Source organism: Hakea prostrata, chromosome 3 (genome assembly GCF_041222555.1).
Source record: "Hakea prostrata isolate BN-2017 chromosome 3, UWA_Hpros_2, whole genome shotgun sequence".
Classification (NCBI taxonomy): Eukaryota; Viridiplantae; Streptophyta; class Magnoliopsida; order Proteales; family Proteaceae; genus Hakea; species Hakea prostrata.
This window is the reverse complement of record NC_142602.1, coordinates 9095534-9115544: the sequence shown is the minus strand read 5'-3', so window position 1 is coordinate 9115544 and position 20011 is coordinate 9095534. Positions and strand designations below refer to the sequence as shown.

At 37.1% G+C, this 20011-nt stretch overlaps 2 protein-coding genes across 6 annotated transcripts; one reads left to right on the top strand and one right to left on the bottom strand.

Annotated features, from left to right (window-relative positions):
• The first annotated feature begins 441 nt into the window (after positions 1-441).
• On the top strand, positions 442-3461 carry LOC149020670 (short-chain dehydrogenase TIC 32 A, chloroplastic-like). Of its 4 annotated transcripts, none has more exons than XM_089146970.1 (8): positions 442-742; positions 1113-1344; positions 1472-1551; positions 1960-2113; positions 2360-2438; positions 2589-2676; positions 2938-2984; positions 3068-3461. In XM_089146970.1, exons 1-8 carry the CDS (start codon positions 613-615, stop codon positions 3248-3250), a joined length of 993 nt encoding a protein of 330 aa, XP_089003096.1. In that variant the 5' UTR covers positions 442-612; the 3' UTR covers positions 3251-3461. The 4 variants fall into 4 exon arrangements, with proteins under 4 accessions (XP_089003096.1, XP_089003094.1, XP_089003093.1 ...); XM_089146968.1 differs by having other exon boundaries at positions 2562-2676; XM_089146967.1 differs by having other exon boundaries at positions 1960-2438; positions 2574-2676.
• A 3342-nt stretch (positions 3462-6803) lies between these two features.
• On the bottom strand, positions 6804-18199 carry LOC149020669 (kinetochore protein). Of its 2 annotated transcripts, none has more exons than XM_089148885.1 (8): positions 17719-18199; positions 16408-16473; positions 14808-14954; positions 11179-11283; positions 11004-11093; positions 10781-10903; positions 9279-9520; positions 6804-7728 (listed from the first exon to the last, which is right to left on the bottom strand). In XM_089148885.1, the coding sequence occupies exons 1-8, from the start codon at positions 17885-17887 to the stop codon at positions 7717-7719; spliced, it is 954 nt and encodes a 317-aa protein (XP_089005011.1). In that variant the 5' UTR covers positions 17888-18199; the 3' UTR covers positions 6804-7716. The 2 variants fall into 2 exon arrangements, with proteins under 2 accessions (XP_089005011.1, XP_089005010.1); XM_089148884.1 differs by having other exon boundaries at positions 6805-7728; positions 11173-11283; positions 17719-18198.
• Between the last annotated feature and the right edge of the window lie 1812 nt (positions 18200-20011).

Sequence of the window (20011 nt, the reverse complement as noted above, 5' to 3'; positions counted from 1 at the left end):
GCAAAACTAAAGCCTTACCCTCTAATAATGGTGTCGTAATCAAATGTGACTTAACCTTCGTAGTAACTTGACCATCCAAGTTAGCCCGCACTCATTCTTTGTTTTTTTTTTTTTTGTACAAATGTGCTTTTTTTATATATAGGGATATTACATATGCGCGGCCGGTTAGATTTAGGTGCAACGGTTCTAATTTTCAATAGACCCACATGTGGGTCCCAAACACAGAAAATGTAGGTGGGATCTGCAGTTGATGCAGATTCCTCCCCAGCACCAGCAATATGGAAGCTTTGTCCCTATTTACGTATTCAATTTCTCGCGAGAAGATGCAACGGAAAATAAATGCTGCAGGAAAATAAAAGCTGTCAGTTAGTAAGCCAAACCGTGAGGGTCGGAATATCAAACACAGATATAATAAGTCCAAGGAATATGGAGAAGGAAAAGAATGAAAAGGAGAACAAATGTTAAAGAACAGCTAGCGCATGGCTACTGTTTGATTCTTCCTTTATATAATTGGCTTCTTCTGGAGTGTCTCTGGAGAGTCTCACCTTCTATCAGTGCCACATACACGTTAACTGGTTCAGAGTCTGATCACAACTTATTCTCTGGCAAAGCATGAAGGAAATACTCCGGTATCTAGCAGGTGTTGCAGGTCCAAGTGGTTTTGGATCAAGTTCTTCTGCGGAGCAAGTGACTCTAGATTGTTCTTGTTTATTCCCTTCTCAGTTAACAGCAATAATCACTGGTTAGTCACTTCAAATCTCTTTCGTTTTCTCCCCTATTTCCTTCATTGACAAACAAAAAGTTTGCTGGTTTTGTTTAATCTCTTGGGTTGGTGCATGGAGACAGGTTTGATAGAGATAAAGGCTAGAATTGGCTAATTTCAAGCAGTTCTCTCAAGGGTTCTAATGCTTTATTTTTCCATTAATTTACCTGGAAGTTTTAATAATATACAATTATTCATGAAAGGATCTATGATATGTTTTTTCCTACTACTTGTAATTCTTCATCTGAGATATATAGAGAGTTTTGTGGGTTGTGAAGCATATAGAAGTAGAATTATGGATTTGTTTAGTTAATGATCACTTTTAATCCTTTATTGTTGTGAATTGAAGGGGCAACATCTGGTATAGGAGCTGAAACAGCTAGGGTGCTAGCAAAGAGAGGAGTACGGCTTATAATTCCAGCAAGAGACATGAAAAAAGCAACCGAAGTGAAGGAGAGAATGCAGAAGGAGAGCCCAGAAGCTGAGATTTTCTTGTTTGAGATGGATCTCAGCTCATTAGCTTCCATCAAAAGATTCTGTTCTGGGTTTTTCGCCCTTGGTTTTCCACTTAATATACTCATGTGAGTTGCTGAGTTCGTGCCTGATTTTTCTTCTCATAGTTATGGATTCTTGAACTCCCAGATGAAGAGAAGAGAAGATTGATCATGATTCCCCCCCCCCCCCTTCTTCTTCTTCTTCTTCTTGAAGAAACAATGCAGGGAAGTTCTCTCAGAAATTGGAATTCTCTGAAGATAAAGTGGAGATGACTTTTGCAACAAATTACTTGGGTAAGCATAATTGAGTATAACTGTCTTAACCTTATCTTTTTAGCCTTAAAAAAGGAAAAAATGGGCTCTACCGGCCCCATCACAGAAGGTGATCAGCTAGCTCTGAATCAAGAACGAACCAATAGATTTTGACAGATCAAGCTAGCTTAGATTTAGCCAGGGCCAAACCTACAGAGATGAGCAGTTCAGCCCATGATTTGGTCGAGAGAATGCATGCACAGACCACACGTGAATGCTAAAGCAAAGATTTCTTTAAGAAGAAAGGGAGTTAATCATTCACTGCTAATTCCTTTCTCCTCGGCGAGATCTGGGGGGAAGATTTCACTTGAAAATCAATGAGTAAGCTTTAGTTTCGGAGCTTTATCAGCTAGATTTTTACTTATACCCAGTTATTAAAATTCTTTGCAGGGCATTATTTTTTGACAGAGATGTTATTAGAGAAAATGATTGAAACAGCAAACCAAACAGGGATTCAAGGCAGGATTATCAACGTCTCATCTGTAGTTCACAGTTGGGTCAAAAGAGATGCTTTTCGTTTCAGTCATTTGCGGAACCCCATCAAGTATCTCTTCTCTCTCACTCTCACACGCACAAACACCCACACACACACACTCATTCACACAGAGACACATAAAAGCTGTAAAGGGTACTCAATTAGCTTCATTGATGGAGACTTAAGGACTCAAGAGGCAGAAGGGAAAATTCTTCGGTTTTTAGATCTCAGAAGCTGCAAGACTAGACTAGATAGATCCATTGATATGTTTTGGTTCCTCTCTTATATATATGTGTGTGCTGTTAACTTGTGCAGTTATAATGGAACTCGTGCATATGCCCAGACCAAGCTAGCAAATATATTGCATGCCAAGGAAATTGCAAGGCAGCTCAAGGTAGAGTTTGATCATTTTCTGCATCTTCTCTTTCTAAGTTTCTAGATCACCAAGAATTCATAAAAATTATGAAAAAGAAAGAAATAAAGAAAGAAAAAGTATAAGAATATCAATTTGTAACAGAAACAAATGAAGGTGTTTTGTTGGCAGGAAAGGGAAGCAAGAGTAACAATCAACGCTGTCCACCCAGGAATTGTGAAGACGGGAATTATGAGGGAGCACAAGGGCTTCATCACAGGCATGGATTTATAAAGAGAACACCCACTCATTTTTCACTGTTATATACACTAATCATGAAGTCCTTGCCAGTAATTCAACTCTTTTAGAAGGACTTCATGACCATGCAGAAGAGTTTTTATCCTCCAAAAATTAATAAATAAAATTTAAAAGCCCATTTAGGTTTTTTGTTTCAACATTGTTAGCGGAACCATACATGTTCCAACTAGTAGAGGTTGCAAATTAATTAACACGTTTGATTTGCTGTACTTTTTCTCTGCAGATTCTCTGTTCTTTCTTGCCTCAAAGTTGCTAAAGACAACATCTCAGGTTTCTTCCTAATCATTCATTTCCTCGTCACTCCCAGTAACCTAAAAGCTGGTGTTTGTTGTTAAATTTATTTTGATGATCAGGGTGCAGCAACCACATGCTATGTGGCTTTGAGCCAACAAATAAATGAGAGTAACGGGAAATACTTCGTTGACTGCAATGAGAAGAACTGTTCAAGTCTGGCTGATGATGCATCTTTGGCACGAAAGCTTTGGAAGCAAACGCGTGCATTCATCCATAGGAGATTAACTCAACCTACAAGCTAGATTGTAAATCTGCAGTTTCACCACCCCCCACCCCCAAAAAAAAAAAAAAAAAAGAAGATTGTATATCTGCATATCCCTAATCCTCTAGGTAGTCATGTACACAAATTCATAAAGAGACAATTAATACATATAAACATTGATAATTAACTGGAAAAAAAGGCTGGATATACTAATGGCTACTGCGAGCTACAACCTACAATGCCAATCTCTGTGTGCGTGTGATGATGATGATGATGAATTACATTTGTAAAGTTTTTTGGGTAGCAAAATGTCACCTCCCTGTAAAAGAGTTGAGATACACTATGAATATTGTTTATATGCATCTTTAGTTCACTTGGAATAGGCCAATGGTAGCTTTATGCTAAATGTATGAAGATGGAATCTCAATAGAAAAATGGTTGAATGATTTCATATGAGAGAACTCTCAAATAAATAGACAACACACATCACATGCCGGCCAAATTAGGACAGCGACAAAATGAAAAAAATGAGATAGTATGGAAATAATACAAATGAAAGGAGGAGATAATATAAAAATAATTTGAATTAGGGATATCAAGTTGGAGAGTGAATGTCAAGAACTTCTAACTTGCCTCCATGACTGAGAAACAAATCCTTTTTAAAGGCCTTAGTGAAAATATCAACGACCTAGGCAGCACTAGTGGTGGAGGTGGGTTTAATGAGACCATGTCGAACTTGATTGCAAACCACATGACAATCGATCTCGACGTATTTGGTGCGCTCATGAAAAATTGGGTTCATAGCAATATGCAAAGCAACTTGGTTGTCACAAAATAAATGTATTAGCTGAGGTACCATGACACCAAGATCTCTGAGCAATGTAACTAATCACATTAATTCACACTTGGTGATGGCCATGGCATAATATTCGGCCTTAACAAATGAGTGAGACACAGTGGCTTGTTTCTTAGATTTCTAAGATAGAGGGCAAGAACAAAGGAATACACAATATCTAATGGTAGATCATTGAGTCACGTGGTAACTTGCCCAATTTGAGTCACAATAAGCATAAGGATATAACTCACTATTAGCAAATAGAAGAATCCCTTGTCTTGGAGAGCCATAGAGGTAATGTAGTAAAATATTAGCATCATCCACATAAGGTTTATGAGGCATGTGCATGAACTGACTAAGAACATCACAATGTGAATAATATCTGGGCGAGTAATGGTGAGACTAAGCCGGCCCAATAACCGACGGTATGGTGTTGGATCAAACAATGACTCGCCATCTAGAGTAGTCAACTTGAGGTGTTATTCCATGGAAAATTGAGTAGGATTAGCACTAGTGAGACCAACATTTGTAAGATGTCCAATGTGCATTTTCATTGGATGATAAAAATACATTTATTAGAACGTTATACCTCAAGACCAAGGAAATATTTAAGTGAACAAAGATTTTTAATCCAAACATGTTGTTCAAGAAGTGATTTTAAATTGGAAATCAAAGTTGTGTCAGATCTAGCAATCAAAATGCCATTAACATATACAAGCATAAAGGTAAATGAAGACTTTTTAATGAGAGAAAACAGAGAATAATCTACCTTAGATTGTGTGTAACCAATATCAATAAGAGCACTAGAAAGCTTAGAAAATCAATTGCGAGATACATGTTCAAGCCGATATAATGATTGGTACAATCGACAAACCAATTTATCCCCCTTTTGATGAATAATACTATAGGCTATAAAAGAAAATCATTTGAAGCATAGTTAAAAAACTCACTAGCATTATCAGTACAGAGCTATTTAATTTGGTATCCAAATTGGTTTCGAACATAGTAAAAAATTCCCTAAAATGGGACCAAACATTAGACTATGATTTAACAAAAACACTCAAGTTTGCCGTAAAAAATCATTCACAATAGCTAAAAAGTATTGTGCACCACAGATTGAGGTTATGAATTAAGGTCCCAATATCTTATAATGCATCAATTCAAAATATCTTATAATGCATCAATTCAAAACAAGAAGTAATAGAAATTGTACTTGATGTAAAAGGAAGTCAAGTTTGCTTAGCTAATTAAAGGATAAATAAAGCAAATTTACCAAGTTGGAAGAACCACGGTTTAAAGTCAAAAAAAATAGCATAGGCATTTTTTTTGGAGTATCTTTCTTTACTGGCAGCACCTTATTTTTTTAAAGATTTTTGGTCATTTGCTTAAAAGATCCCTATAAACGCACAACTTTTATATAAAAGAACTCCCAAATAAATACACTGCATATATGTCATGTTGTTAGATAACTATGAACAATAAAAGAAAGATACAAAATATGAAAATACAATATATGAAAAGATTTATGTAGAAATGTTTCAATAGAGAAGCCAATCAAACCAAATTAGGACAACGCTAAAATGGAATGATGAGAAAGTATGGAATAATTTGAATTAGGGACAGGTAGGGATAAGGATGAAAAACGCCTACTAAAATGAGAACCCATCAACCTCAAAGCACTTTGAATCTTAGAATCACCTCTTAAAAGGACTTCTATGATACCGACCATATCTTTTTGGTATTTCATCAAACAATTCATCAGCATTCTGAAAAATGGAAAAAGGGCCATGAACATTGAATCGGGCAAGTGCGTGAGAACAGTTTTAAGAGCAGCATAGCGCCCATTATTCCATTGCAAGTCCTGAGTCATGAAGCACTGAATCTTCACATAGTTGGAGCATAATGTCAATCTTAAGATTGTTGGAACTACAGGTTACAAAAAAGCTTTGGTGGAACAATTCAATTTGGGAGATGCGAAGAAGAGAATCGGGTCTTTAATTGTTATTCTAATCCACCCACAAATTTTGGGTCCCAATGAAATAGGAGCATACAAACTTCTTGTTCTTCCCTCATGAAATTCTATCAATTTTTTTTCCTCCCGTTCTGTTTAACACTAATAAGATTCTCCCAAAACAAATTGCAACGCCAACTCAAAGGAAATATCCGTTAAAAAAATGCTATTTGTTGCTTGGGGTACAAACCCAAGAATTATGATTGGAGGTCCACTACGAGTTGATTCCCTCATATTTCATTATATTTTGGTTAATGAAATACACGATCGTAGAACATGTTGAAAATTTGAGCCTTTTCATGTTGCTGTTTAAAGAATAAAGTAATAGTGCTAATCTTTATTCGTAAGGAAAGATGTTAATCGGTGTCTTGGGCGGCGCTCTTACAGCTGCTTGGGTGGGCTCTGGGCTTGTAGCAAATATGTTTAGAGCGTTGGCCATCGCCAAGGTCACTTTATGGCGGTGTCAGGCAAGGAACTCATATCAGGTCCATTTCCTTACAAATGTATGTCATGTGTTCCAACATCACATCAAATGGATTTCAACATTTAATATGATATTGGAACACATAGCACACATTTAAAAGGAAATAGATAGTCCATTTCTGACAAAGAAATAGACCTGATAAATTTCTTCCTGCAGGGACAATCACTTACTTTCTACGGGAAAACACAAAAACTAGAATAAAAAAATCAAGGACGAATTCATCCAATGCTGATTTTGTATCAAATCAGCTTTTGAGTTACCTTCCACACTGTGCACTAGAATCACGACATAAGCAAATAGATATAAATAATGAATAACAGGTCAAATACGTAGGCAACCATCATACAGCGATCAGAACGACACAATGGTATAAAGCATTCAAACAAAAAGCCACAGAGCATTGAACTAGTCATGAGGCAAAATAACCAAGGCTTTTTGGTTGTTGCCAAAACCAAACACAAATTCTCATTGATATAATTAGGGTGCAAATTTGGTCTTTTGATTGCCTAAACTTGCCATGAGCCCAATTAAGATCAAATCTGAATTTCTAACCTAACACGGCAAGGTCAGGTTCAGGGTTAAAAAGCCAGCCCAGCCCATCGTTCAAGTATAACGGAGCCAGCGTTTAGAACCTGCCAACAATTAAACGGAAGAACAACCTACAGAACACTAGAGAAGTGCTACAGCCACTGCAGGGGGCTGGGAAGAGTCTTTATGTTAGCCTTCCAGTTCCAACCCCCCTCCCCTCCTTTTCTTCTTTTCACTTTGAAGCTTTTCCCATGGATCAAACCTGTGACAGTGGAGCAAAACTTCACTGCTACTCCAAGGCATCCACTAACAAAAAAGGGAGACCATTAAATAAAAGGGAACTAGACAAATAAATAACCTTTACCGACAGTTCAATTGGACAAAATACTAATGAGACAAGATATCAACTGATATGAAAGAACAAATATATATACACATAACACAATGTGAGCCCCCCAGAGATTCTCAATTTCCTTTTGGCACTCAAAGCTTCAGGTGTTCCACAAGGGCACCACTTGATTCAGGCTCCACAAATTTGCTTCATTCATTTGATTTCTTTCTCCTTAAATATCATCAGGAGTCATCTTTTGTGGGCACAAGAGGTATCAAGAATTAAATCTCGTGTGACAAATGCAACCTTCTGAACGTTCATTTCTTCACCTGCCAATATTTAATAGTGGAACATAAAGTTTATTCATCATCTCTTAGCCTCTGGCAATTCAAATATAGACTCGTTTACTTCTATTTATATTAGTCAAAAGATGAGAAATGCAGCTCCTTTAACTGGGAGAAATGACAAGGCAAGTAAAAGCAGGGTACAGAAACAAAAGATGGCTCCTAAATTCTTTTCATGTAAAAATCTTGGCTCCTATATAAGACTGTCAAATAGCTAAACTGAGGATGCTCACTTATTTTTTACCTTAAACAGCATCAATGTCAATTTATTATTACTGAACAAAAAGGGGAGGGATTGAATCCTTATGGCTTGCCACCATGGACAGAGCAGTCAGACTAGAAGTCCTTCCCCCCCCCCCCCCCCCGAATATCAATACAAATTATGATCCCAGACATGGCTATTAAAACAATGTACAGCAGCTGATTTGCCATGGCTTAAATAAGGATTATATAAAGCACCTCCGGCTTTCAAGTATAAACCACTTCAGAAATAATCGACCCTCAGCAACCAACCAACCCCCCCCCCCCCCCCACACACCATAAAACCAAATAAAAAACCAAAACCAAAACCAAAAATTTCTTTATAGCTTTTCTTTTTGGGATGAATAAAAAATTCATTAAACCAAAAGGGAGAAAAAAAAGAAGGGGGGTTGGGAGAATACAAGAGCACACCAATGGGCAAAACCCAGTGAAACCAAGGACATAACAAACAGCACAGAGCCTTACTATTTAGCTAATGGGCAACAACAGAACCAACCACTGAACAGCATCATCTAAAATGGAATCAAAGATACATTCAGCTCCAGACTCCAAAACCTTTTGCATAATCCTAACCAAGACACCTCTCTGCCTAAAGTCAAAATTTTGCCCACTGGATCTATGCTTGATTTGGAGAGCCATCTGCTTTGGTGTTTCTTTTAGGCTTCAATCTCTCCCACACCCCACAGTTGAGGATTCCCCAAGGAACAGGACTAGTGTTGTTTCCTGGGGCTCAGGCTCTTCTTTCTTGCCAACTACTACATTGTAATACCCTAGCCACCCCCCCCCCCCTTTTTTCTTCTTTCATATCCCTTCTCTTGTACATTATTTCCCCATTTAGGGCTTTGGTTAATAAATAAATAAAAATTAAGGAAGCTGAAGGTCATCAAGTAACATGAGCAAATGGATCTTTAAATCCATAACATAGTGTCAATTTAAATGAACTCTGAAGATAGACAGGTAGCTACTAAAACCTGAAGTTGAAACTTGGATGGGTGGAATACCTGATGACCCACAAGATTTTAAAAGACTATTCACAAAGATTATAGTGCCTTAAAAATGATTAAGTTGTGCAATCTATTAATCAAGAGGTTGCTTTCTATGTCTCATTTGCATGGATAGTTTGAGGATGTTGCCAAACACTGCCATCATAAGTGTTGGCAAATTAAGCTATATGTTCTCCAGGATCCTTCATGGACCACTTCAATTAGATTTACATGTGACTCAATTGTTGATACTACAGCTGAAGGCAAGAGAAAAGAAAGAAAGCCAAATACCTTAAAACGAGGTGACCGGCGAACAGATGCTGCAGATGTTGGAGAGAGGACCTTTGGTTTACTCATTCGCCCATTATTTACTTTTCTTGGAGGTCTACTAGTATCCCCAGATTGACTTTGAGATCCATTTTCATTTTCATTTTCTGGAGAATCACTTCTGCTGTCAAACGAAACTGATGCAGTTGGAGCTGATTTAGAAATTGTTGTTGTATCTGGATGAGAAGTCACTTGAGGAACTATACCTGGTGAATCATAATCCCGAAAGAGTTAAGTTGATTACAGACTACAAATGAACTTCAAGAGGAAGTTTAGGTACACATTTTTCCTTCGAACACCTTAAAAGCATTCAATATACATAATTTGTGTGTTAAACAAGTGTCCAGGTATTTTTAATTGCAATTGGCTACATGCAGCTTTAGAGAACTGCCTCAAAAATGGATTATGATCAACCAAAGAATTATTAAATCAAATGGTGATGTATTGATGATATTCCAGCTCCCTCTTGTCAATATAGACAGTAATACTAGAACCCACGTTTCTTTTCTTTTTTTGGGAGGGGGGGGGGGGACAAACTTAGGTGCTGAACACAAAAACTCCAATTCAGATATTACCTACCCCAACCTAAGCAGAAGAGAAAAGATAAGAGAGAGAGAGAGAGCAACTAGGTAGCAAAGTGAGAAAGCATGATTGAGAACAAAAACAAAAATCCTAGAGCAACGGTAGGACTCATAATCCTTCCTACCATACTTGATGAGGAGGAGATTCTACAAACCGATTATTTTAGATACCTTGACTCAATCATAAATAAAAATGGTGATATAGAAGACAATGTTTCCCAAAGAATTAAAATAGGGTGCATGAAGTGGAGATGAGCATTTGGGGTCTTGTGTGATCGACGTATTCCTTTAAAGCTCAAAGAAAAATTCTATAGGACCATTATATGACCAGCTATGATGTATGGTGCAAAGTGTTGAGCTATTAAAAAGCATAATATAGATAAAATCAGAGTAGCAAAAATAAAGAAGCTGAGATAAATGAGTAGCAAACTAGAAGGACAAGGAATGATCATATCAGAGCTAGTCTGGGACTCTTGGGGTAGCTTCAATAACTGATAAATTACAAGAAAGTTAATTAAAGTGGCATGGCCATATTCACTGGAGGCCTTTAAATGCCCCCCAACTCATATTGAAGGAAATAGAAGAACTAACCTTAAGAGAAGTGGTGAGACAAGACAAGCATGGCTTAGGTCTTGTATCTAGTATGGCCTCAATTAGAAGGCAAGAATCCATGTTCCTAACCACATTTATTTGGAAAAAGGCTTACTAGTTGTTGGTTGTGGTATATTGGGCATATTAATTGTGTGTTTTTAACTCGGTAGCATGAATCACCAAGTAATCTAACTCTAAACATAAAGGATACTAGATTCAATTTCAAAAGAAAAAGACCAGTTGAGAAAAGTTATACATATACGCATACATACATACATATAGAGGTTAAAGTACCTCTTGATGCAATTGCCTGAAACTTCTCTCTCATAATTCTCACAAAGTTGAAAAAGCCATTAGTTTGGTTCAATTCTTGGATCAACTCCTTGATGTCATCCAAGTAAGGGTTGCAATCCAACACTGAGGAATCATAAGAAAACAACTGATAAGATGCATGTCAATGAATGCTTTAAGAACTAAACTACTAAAACCAAAAGGAGGGCTATAGCCTACTACTTACATATATAGATATCATTTGCATGCCTCACAGTGAAAGAGTACTCTTCATCTAGATTTTTTAAGTTAATATTATTGAATACAAACTTGAGCCCTGAAGAAAAATCAGTATTAATGTGATGGTCATAACCTCAACATGGAATCAATTGCAAAATTAGTGTCCTACTGATTACCATGACCTCCTTCGATCCGAAAGCCAAGTACCCTTTTGTACCAGGAAATGGTTTCTTCTATGTCCTTGTTTCTTGTTTCCTGATCAACTTTTTTTGGCAGTGCTTCCAAGGCTTCAACATAAAATATCAAAAAACAGAGAAGATTACAATTTCATACACTGCTCAAATCACTATAGAACTACTAAATAGAGTAATATATTTAAACTATAGCAATATCAAAACAGGTTTGAATAATACCTGCACAGGAAAAATGAATGAAAGAAATGAGAAAGAGGAAGAGATAACCAGGGAATTGGGAATTTGGTGTCAGAACAGAGACAGCAGACATGACTGAAGAGTGACCATTCTTGGGACATCCTGTTCTTGTGAAATCCAACACCTATTCACAGATGTGAGTTTGGAAAGCATGCGTGGCGTGGTGGATAGAGAATAGACATGATCAAAGCAAACAGGCCTAGAAAGTGTCAATAAAAAAAATTTACACTGATATCAACATGTGTAATTTATCAGTTGCCTTAACTCTTAAAAGGCTGAATCGGTTGAAGCTCAAAATTAAAGACAGTACCCCTTTCAAGTGTCTTTCCATTGTTATTGGAATCATGTAAATGGGAATTCGTATGTATGGTTTTAACATCATCTGTTGTGCAGAATTTCCAAAATTCTTTGCCTGCATGCAACTTTTTTCCAGTTTGAGTCCCTCTCCATTTGGAATTTGCAGAAACCTGAAGACTAAATGGCCATAGATCTTAGAGTCATTTCTTTAATTGCAACCAGAATCAGGTCACTCCAACATCAAATAAGTTGAGATATGGACATTTCCCCTCAGGTCAAAAGTAGTAGTAAGGCCAAACAGGAAAGGTTCCAAATTAAGAGCTCTCATTCAACTAGCATTTTGAAGCCCTGCTGTCTAATTCTTCCTTCCAAAAATCAGAAACAAAGGCAACTCTGGGATAAGAAAAATGGGGGAAGAACACTATCTAAATCTCATTGATCAAATCCTCGAAGCCCACATGATTATCTAAATTGATTGGAAATTGGGTTCTTGATTTTCTACACCATTAAGATGGTGAATATAGAAGAGAATGTGTGAGGTTTCTTGCATTGTAAGTACTCACTTGAAGCAATGATGGAAACCAAGGAGGAGGGGAATCCAGGATTTTCATATTTTCCCGAATTAGGGCAAATTTAGGGTTTTGGTTCGGAGCCTTCATGGTACCCTCAAATGGCATGGGGAGTGGGTTTCTCCTATTACTCCTTCTCTGGCTTTCTTTTCTATTTTTCTTCTTTTTTCTCTCTTTCTTTTCCATGAACTTTTGTTTTCTGCTCTTGCCACCAGAAACAGGGGATTGGGGAAGAGGGAAGGGATTTTAGGGAAGAGGGGAGGGATTTTAGGGAACATGGGAGGCCTGTGGTAGGGGGTGAAATCAACTCCAGAAGAATTTTGGGGGCTAGGGGTAGTTATTCCTGACCTAAACTGGGTGCCCGGGGGGGCTGCTAGAGGGAATTTAAAGGTCTGATTAGGGTTTTCTGGGTTGCACAGAAACAGGGGAAGGGAGAGGAGGGCTGCAAGAGGTAGGAGCCCCAGGGCTGGGAATACCTGGAATGAATTGGGCTGCGCTCTGGAGATTGGTCGCTTGCAGTTCTGGCTGTATTCAACACTCAAAGGCTGAAACAGGAACCTGGAATTGCAGAGAAGATCTGAAACAATCACTTACCGTAGGGTCCCCGGCAAAGGAACCCTGCCAAACCTCCTTAGCTATAATTCTCAAGTATCTTTATTCATCAAAAACCAATAAGCTCTGTAGCAGGCTTGAGCTTTTATAACCTTTGCAACTTGAAATAGAATCAAATTCTTTTCCTAACCAAACTCAACTTAGGTTCCCTGACTAATCAGGAAACTTATCCACTGACAACTGACTCCAAACAGAACAAATAACCGACTCCTAACCTGAATAAATTACTTAAAAAATAGTAATAATACTGGAAGACAAAAATACCCCTAGGGAGGCTAGCCCTCTTTGCGAGTCCTCTTCTTTGTGTTCACCATCAGGCAACTATTTCTGCAAATTCCTAGATTTTGCTTAGTGTTTAAATGCCGGAAAACATATGGTATTGAATCGTAATGAGTTGGGGTTCGAATTTGTCACACTATCAATATAAACCTATCAGGTTGTACCCTGCAAAAAGTAAAAAATTAGGTTTGTGGTGCTACTCTTTGTTATTGCAAGGTCCAATGCAGGGTGGGTGCTCTTGGATAATTATAGCAATCAAAATTGTAGTGGAGTATTGAGCAATATTCAACAGCCTGAAAACAGTTATGCTCCATGGATGTTGACATATTGGCCAGGTAGGTGAAAATTGTCTCTTGTCCAATTACATCTTGTATATTTGGAGCATGTGTTCTTGCAGAGCGGTTGCACATACCCTTGGGGAAAGAGAACAAATAAAGTTTGTGAGGGGAGCGCTCTTTTCTTTCCCTTAATTATGTGCCCTCCCCCCCCCTCTCTTGTGTGAACTCTTTTGCTGATCTATTATGTTGTATTTCATCGCTCCCCCCACCCCCACAACTTCTTGTCAGTTTCCCACATTTTCTCCTCCTTCACTTTTCTGATCCCCATTACATGTGCATGCTGGCTACTCTCTCTTAATCCATTTGTATCAGTGTTCCCCACATGTCAATCTCCCATTCAGTACTGTCTAGTTACATTTTATCATTATCTTATATAAGAAATCTTGCATATATAATGCATAGTTTCACCTGTGTAATATATGAAATGAGTTTTAAGGAATACATCAACATAGGCTGACACATTTTTGACCATCCAAACCTCTGGATCAATCTCCATCATTGAGTGGAGATTGAGCTCTTTATTTTTATGGTAAAATAGGATCAACAGATATCCATATTTTCCTGAAACAAGCTCAAATTCAAGAAATCTAGAATTTGAATTAAGATATGGTGATATACTGTTCAAAGAAAAGAATTTTTAGAAGCAAAAGTTTATGAGCACTGAAGACAACACTATAAATACAACACCACATAATGAAAAAATAAATAAATAATAAACCACACTGCAATGGTATCCTGCAATACATGAGGTCAAATACCACTGTGAATCTTTGATAGACTCACTATGTTCCCACATATACTGCCAACTAATTACCCAGGAAATGCATGATAGAGAAGCCAACAGGATTCTGAAATAACCGCTTATACAACTGATTTGAGTCATTTTTTCACATAAGAATTTGAAAAATTTTCAAGCTGCCAGATGTTATAGCTTCCAAATAGAATGTTCAGGGTGAAAATAAAAGGTACATAAAGAAGTAAAGATGGCAATAGTTAATATAGCAGTACCAAATAAAAGTATATCTGATATATTAGTAGATGATCGTTGGTTTTAGATGAGTTGGGATAAGGTTATGGTGGTCGTTGTTGTTGTGATGATCATTGGCTTTAGATGAAGAATGACAATAAGAAAAGGTTCTGCAATTTCCTAATAGAAACGAATAGAAAGACAAGACAATTCCTCACCTAGATAATTTAAAATAAAATATGATAAAAAAATTAACATGTTGCTATATAAAACTAAGAAAATTGAGTAAAGGTAATCAAGCATGATAAGAAGAGCTACCAAGTGATTGCCGGGAAATTATTCCTGCATACTCATCCTTCTTGGCTCCTAGAACTTGAAAGTTTTTTCTAAGCTCCTCTGTTCTAGATTTTGCAGCAGAAATAGAATCAACGATACTCAAGCGCTTGGCCTCTTGACGGTTCTTCGCTATACGAGCAATAGAAGAAAAAAAAACAATGAATTATTTACTCAAAAGGTTTCAGCTTCATAGGCTAATCAATTAATGATTTTAAAGTGAATAAAGAAAGTGCAAAGATTAGTGATCTTTTGGCTGCGTTTTTGTTGGCTTCTCTCTCGGTATGAGAAGAAAAAGAAAGCAAAAATCGGGAGATGTGGCCCTGGGAGACTTCTTCGAAAGGTAATTGAAGCCTTGAAGGTATTGTGTTTTAGTTGTTACCAAGAGAACACAGAGAAAATAAACTTAAAGAGGAAGACAGCCACTCCTAGCTTCTACACTCCCTTCCACAAGGTGGAGAAGAAATAAGTACTGAAGTAGTGAAACAAACCTTTGAAAACAAACACCAATGACAAATTTAAAAAAAGTAAAAAGAAAAATCTCTTAAAGTGGAACCAGACAATGAGCAAAGGAATCTTTCCTTTCCTGTTCTTTCTTAAAAGCAACCAATCCCATCCTTATTATGCTCATAAACCAAAAGCTGACGAAAGTCTGAATTTCTAAAATACAATCAATATGAAATATAAAGGAATAGATTGAATGAACAGTGGGACACTGCCAATACATCTAGAGCAGTTATCATCACTTAAATGACAAACAATCCGGATTGTAGTTGTCATTGGCATGTGTGACCAAGGGCAATGGAGGAGGGGCCAAGATGCAAGGCTACATCAGCAAGGCCATTGGCAATCGAGACACTTGTATGCCTTTACAAGTATGATGTGTATCAAACGGAGTAACAATCCTAACCAGAGAGATTATTTGATTAAAGCCAAGTCTCAAACTATTTATTGAGACCCCAAAAAATCAGAAGCAAACTCCACACAAGGTAATAAATTGGCTTAAAGACAAGCCACACTATATCTTGTTAAAAATATGCAGCATAGACTTTATGAAAGAATCATTGTGGTTAACCAATTGTATGACCTAAATTTTAATGAAACTAGTCAATTCCTTGATTCAGGTAGTATAAGGACTGCCTAACAGATGCACAATATAAGACTCAAATTCCAGCACAATAAAACTAAAGTAAGAATGGGCCTGTCAATGATATGTTAAAACCAATTCTACAGACGAACTTCAAATATCTTATATTTCTCCAAATAGCATCTCAACAATGTGTGCATATACAATGCTTTAACACAATATGCTATTCCATTGTGTCAAAACCTTTCCATGGCATATGGTCCAGAAAACCAAAATTAACATAATAAGTTGAACCTACAAGGGAAGTTAATTTTGTGAATCAACAAAAGGAAATCATACTGAATGCCAAAGCATATTGCTCCAAAGAGCAGATGAAAAAAAATCCTTATATTTTGGGCCAAGAACCCTCTGCTGACTTTTAATTCAATGAATTATTTGTAGTTTTATACAACCTAATCGTAGTTAAGTGGTGTGTAGGGGTTTAATTCGGAGACATACCTGCAAGAGCCTTAACTAACTCATCCTCCAGTTCCCTTAGCTGAGCTTTAAGCTTGCCAAGTTTTACTGTAAAGGAATAAAAAGAAAAATAAATGAAAAAGAATATCTGACTCCCAAAAAATAAAAAAATATATATAATGACCAACAACTAAGCTAATGTCACTAGCATCCAAAGTATAAAATAATAAATCTTATTAACCATTCCATAAAAGGTGATAGATAACCAGATGAAATATCTCAGTTTTTTCACTCTATATATGCAGACAAATAAGGAAATTCTCAAATTAACTTAAACATCCAGAACCAAGGTCTTACAGTTTCTTTTAAGTTTCATATAATGCTTCATGGAGCCCAAATTGGTAGAGCAGTTAGAAAATGAGCATATGTCTCAAGCATGTTCCAAGGTTATCTTGGTCTGAACCCACCAAGACCCTTTTGATTCAACCATTAGTAGCAGGCCTTGTTATGAGGGACAAGTATCTTCCACAAGTATCTATGATTAAACAGACACAGGTATCTCCATATATGTTATATCTTCATGTGGCTCATTCAAATTTAGAATGATACTTGGCCTGGTAGCCAGCTCACATATCTTACTAAGATGTGCATCCCTTACAAACCTTAATAGGACCGATCTCGGTCACCATGACTTGTCATCTGTTCAAGTTGGCAAAGTATGAACCAGAATTGAGAAGAATGCACTGTATGATGCTGAATATTTAACTATGAAAAAACAAGCGACTAAGAATAATGGTTTTGTAACCTTATATGTACAATGAGGCATTTTTTGAGTCACTATCAGTACTTTGATTTATTAGCAGTAGCGTATGAGGTAATTCCATTTCTTTCTTTAATTATGATAGTTATATGATGGTATGGCTGCAATTTTTGTAATTATGCCAGCTATTATTTGTCTACTGGAGCTATGTTAGGCATAATGACATTTTCGTAAATTTGTAAGTGAAACTAGCATCCTAATAGATACAGACGAGTCTTGGAAGTGATTTTAATAAAGGATCTGCCAAAGGCCATTCTTTCTTTTTTTTTCTCCTTGATCCAAGAAGCCTGTTTTTGCCAGGTAACAAAACACCAGCCTACTTCGTGTAATTACTCTCTGTGAACAGAATCATCAACCAATCAAAAAATAATGCCGCCAAAATGAAATGATCATATGAACAACTGATTGGAGTGACCAAACCCTAAATCCAACAAGAACAAATATATAACCGTCAAGAGAAGAAAAATAAAAACCAAATGGCTTAATTTCAAGGTGCAACTAACTTAGAACTGTAATGTCTAGTAGAAACTAACCTTGATTTTCGGTAGTTTCTTCTGCCACGAGCTTGACCGACTGAAGAGACTTTCGAAAGGAGTCATCAGTGGAGCTCCATCGCTTCATTTGAACCTCTATCTCTCGATCGCATACCAGCCTCAGCTCTTCCATATTTCGCCGAATTGAATCGTCCGGTTTTCTGTCCATCCGTCTAGGGCAAGGACGAAAGTCGAAATGGTGAAAAACAGAAGCGACGTTGTGAACGCGCGGAGAGAACCAGAGAAAACCAGAAAGAGGGATTTTGGAAGAGCGACCGAGTTTTGGTTTCTCTTTTTTTTTTCAGATGTTTTTTCACTCTGAAACGCTTATGCTTGAGTTGAGATCTGCTTCTGCTCCGCCCTTCTTTTATTCAGTTCAAAATACATGAAATTTGTTTGTCCCGCCATTTTTCGTTTAAGATCTTAGTGAAGGAAGTGATATGGTCCGATGCAACGAAATATGCTGAGTAAGCTCTTCCACTAAATTGGTATCAGTTGCGGCAAAGTCATCCAGATGCCAATCTAGTGTGGTAGAAAAAACCCTTGGGATCATATAATTCAAACATCATAAAGTGAGGTCTTTCTGTTTTTGTTTTTCCCTTTTTTTCCCTATAAACATCTGAGGTCTTTCTCCAATCTAATTTTTTCTTCTTTTTTTTAACTCTTGCCAATGCACTTCAAAGTTCAAATTAGTATTTTCAACTTTGGGCCTTCAGCCCCGTTTGTATGCACAGGAGAAAGGGAAATATAAAATAAAAAGGCCATCTTGCGTAAGAGCTTGGGCCCAAGTTGCTCAATCCATGATTAGCCCAACAATGGCCCAGAATCCATGTCGTTCCTTTTGACATCTGATTCTGCTAGGAATGAGCCCCAGTTGCTGATTGGTATCCACTCCGAAGTCTCCAGTCCAATTTTGGCACTAGGCAGTATGTGGAACAACAATAGTCTAGATCCTGTGTCCTCTCACACCTCTCCACCACGAGGTCCGAATCACCTCTCCATTAAGGGGAGAACAAAGTACTCTCCTGACGCTTCTTAACCCAAAAACATGGGTAAAATTCATTAGGGATTCCACCTTTAATTATTTTGTAAGTATTCAGATATGGGTCACACCCCTTTTATGTGGTTGAAAAACGTCAGGAGAGCAGGTAGATCTCTATTGACAGAAATGTAATTTAAACTCCACCATATATTAGACGAGGGATCCACCTCTAAGTTATAATAAAGTGAAGAGTTTTTTTCATAGTACTCATTTTAAGTTCTAATAAATTTGCTATTTTTCGACAGAGGGAAGGGGTGGTGTTGCCGGCATGGGAGAGGATGGTGAATCAAGCAAATCAGGGAATTATTTTTGTAAATTATAACAAATAAATAAAATAAAATAAGTGAGATTTGGTTAAAAAAACAAAACTTATATTTTCCTCTACCCATTGGCAAATAGTCATTTCAATTTCAAAGTTAATAGATGGGTAATTTGAAATTTTTAACTTTGAAATTTTGGAAAAAGTGAATTGTAATTCCTGAATAATTAAGAATTTAAGTCCAACTTAAGTAGACATTATGAGAAGAAAAAAAACTCCAAAATGAACTAAAAATGAGAATCTTATTTGGTTTTTTCATAGATCATCTTCCTATCGTATGATGAATAAATGTGAAAGGGACATAAACCTTGCAAGGAATTACAGGGCTACACTACTTACTTCGGTGGGATCCCATCACCAGTGTCTTGATAGATGTTCACCCTTTTATGGTGTCCATCAGTACATGTGTTGGTGCCTCTTTCCTCTACTATTTAAAAGTTATAATTGCCACTTTAGTGAACCCATCTCTCTAGGGAGTTGACCACACACATAACCCACTTGCATTAATAATCCAAAGTGGCCATCAATTGACATTTGAAAATCTATAGTTTCCCAAAAAATGCCAAATAGAATGGTAGGCCTACCATCCTTAACCAGGATCAACCATGCGCATACATAGATTACGAGATTGAAAACTAAGATCAGAATAGACCTCACCGACTCGGAATTGACCCATTCCCATTTTAAGCAAATATGAAATTATCTTTTTTATTTTTTGCCCAAAAATAAGGAATTATTACTTGCTGCTTCAGTTCTGCGTATTTTCCATCAAATAAATCATTTTGGTTCGTTAGATTAAAACTCGCTTGATCCTCATACATATTTACTGAAACAATTTAACTATCAGGGCACATATCTAATTCGAATAAGCCCTATTATCATACCTAGTGCCGAATAGAATTCGGATCCTCACCCGGTCGGGGTAGCACGAC

Coding starts and splice junctions, on each gene's coding strand:
- LOC149020670 (XM_089146966.1), top strand. CDS start 613: ATGAAGGAAATACTCCGGTATCTAGCAGGTGTTGCAGGTCCAAGTGGT. Junction 1,345..1,471: donor TTTCCACTTAATATACTCAT/GTGAGTTGCTGA, acceptor TTCTTCTTGAAG/AAACAATGCAGGGAAGTTCT. Junction 1,552..1,959: donor TTTTGCAACAAATTACTTGG/GTAAGCATAATT, acceptor AATTCTTTGCAG/GGCATTATTTTTTGACAGAG.
- LOC149020669 (XM_089148884.1), bottom strand. CDS start 17,887: ATGGACAGAAAACCGGACGATTCAATTCGGCGAAATATGGAAGAGCTG. Junction 11,094..11,172: donor TCGGATCGAAGGAGGTCATG/GTAATCAGTAGG, acceptor ATTTTTCTTCAG/GGCTCAAGTTTGTATTCAAT. Junction 10,904..11,003: donor TGCAAATGATATCTATATAT/GTAAGTAGTAGG, acceptor ATGATTCCTCAG/TGTTGGATTGCAACCCTTAC.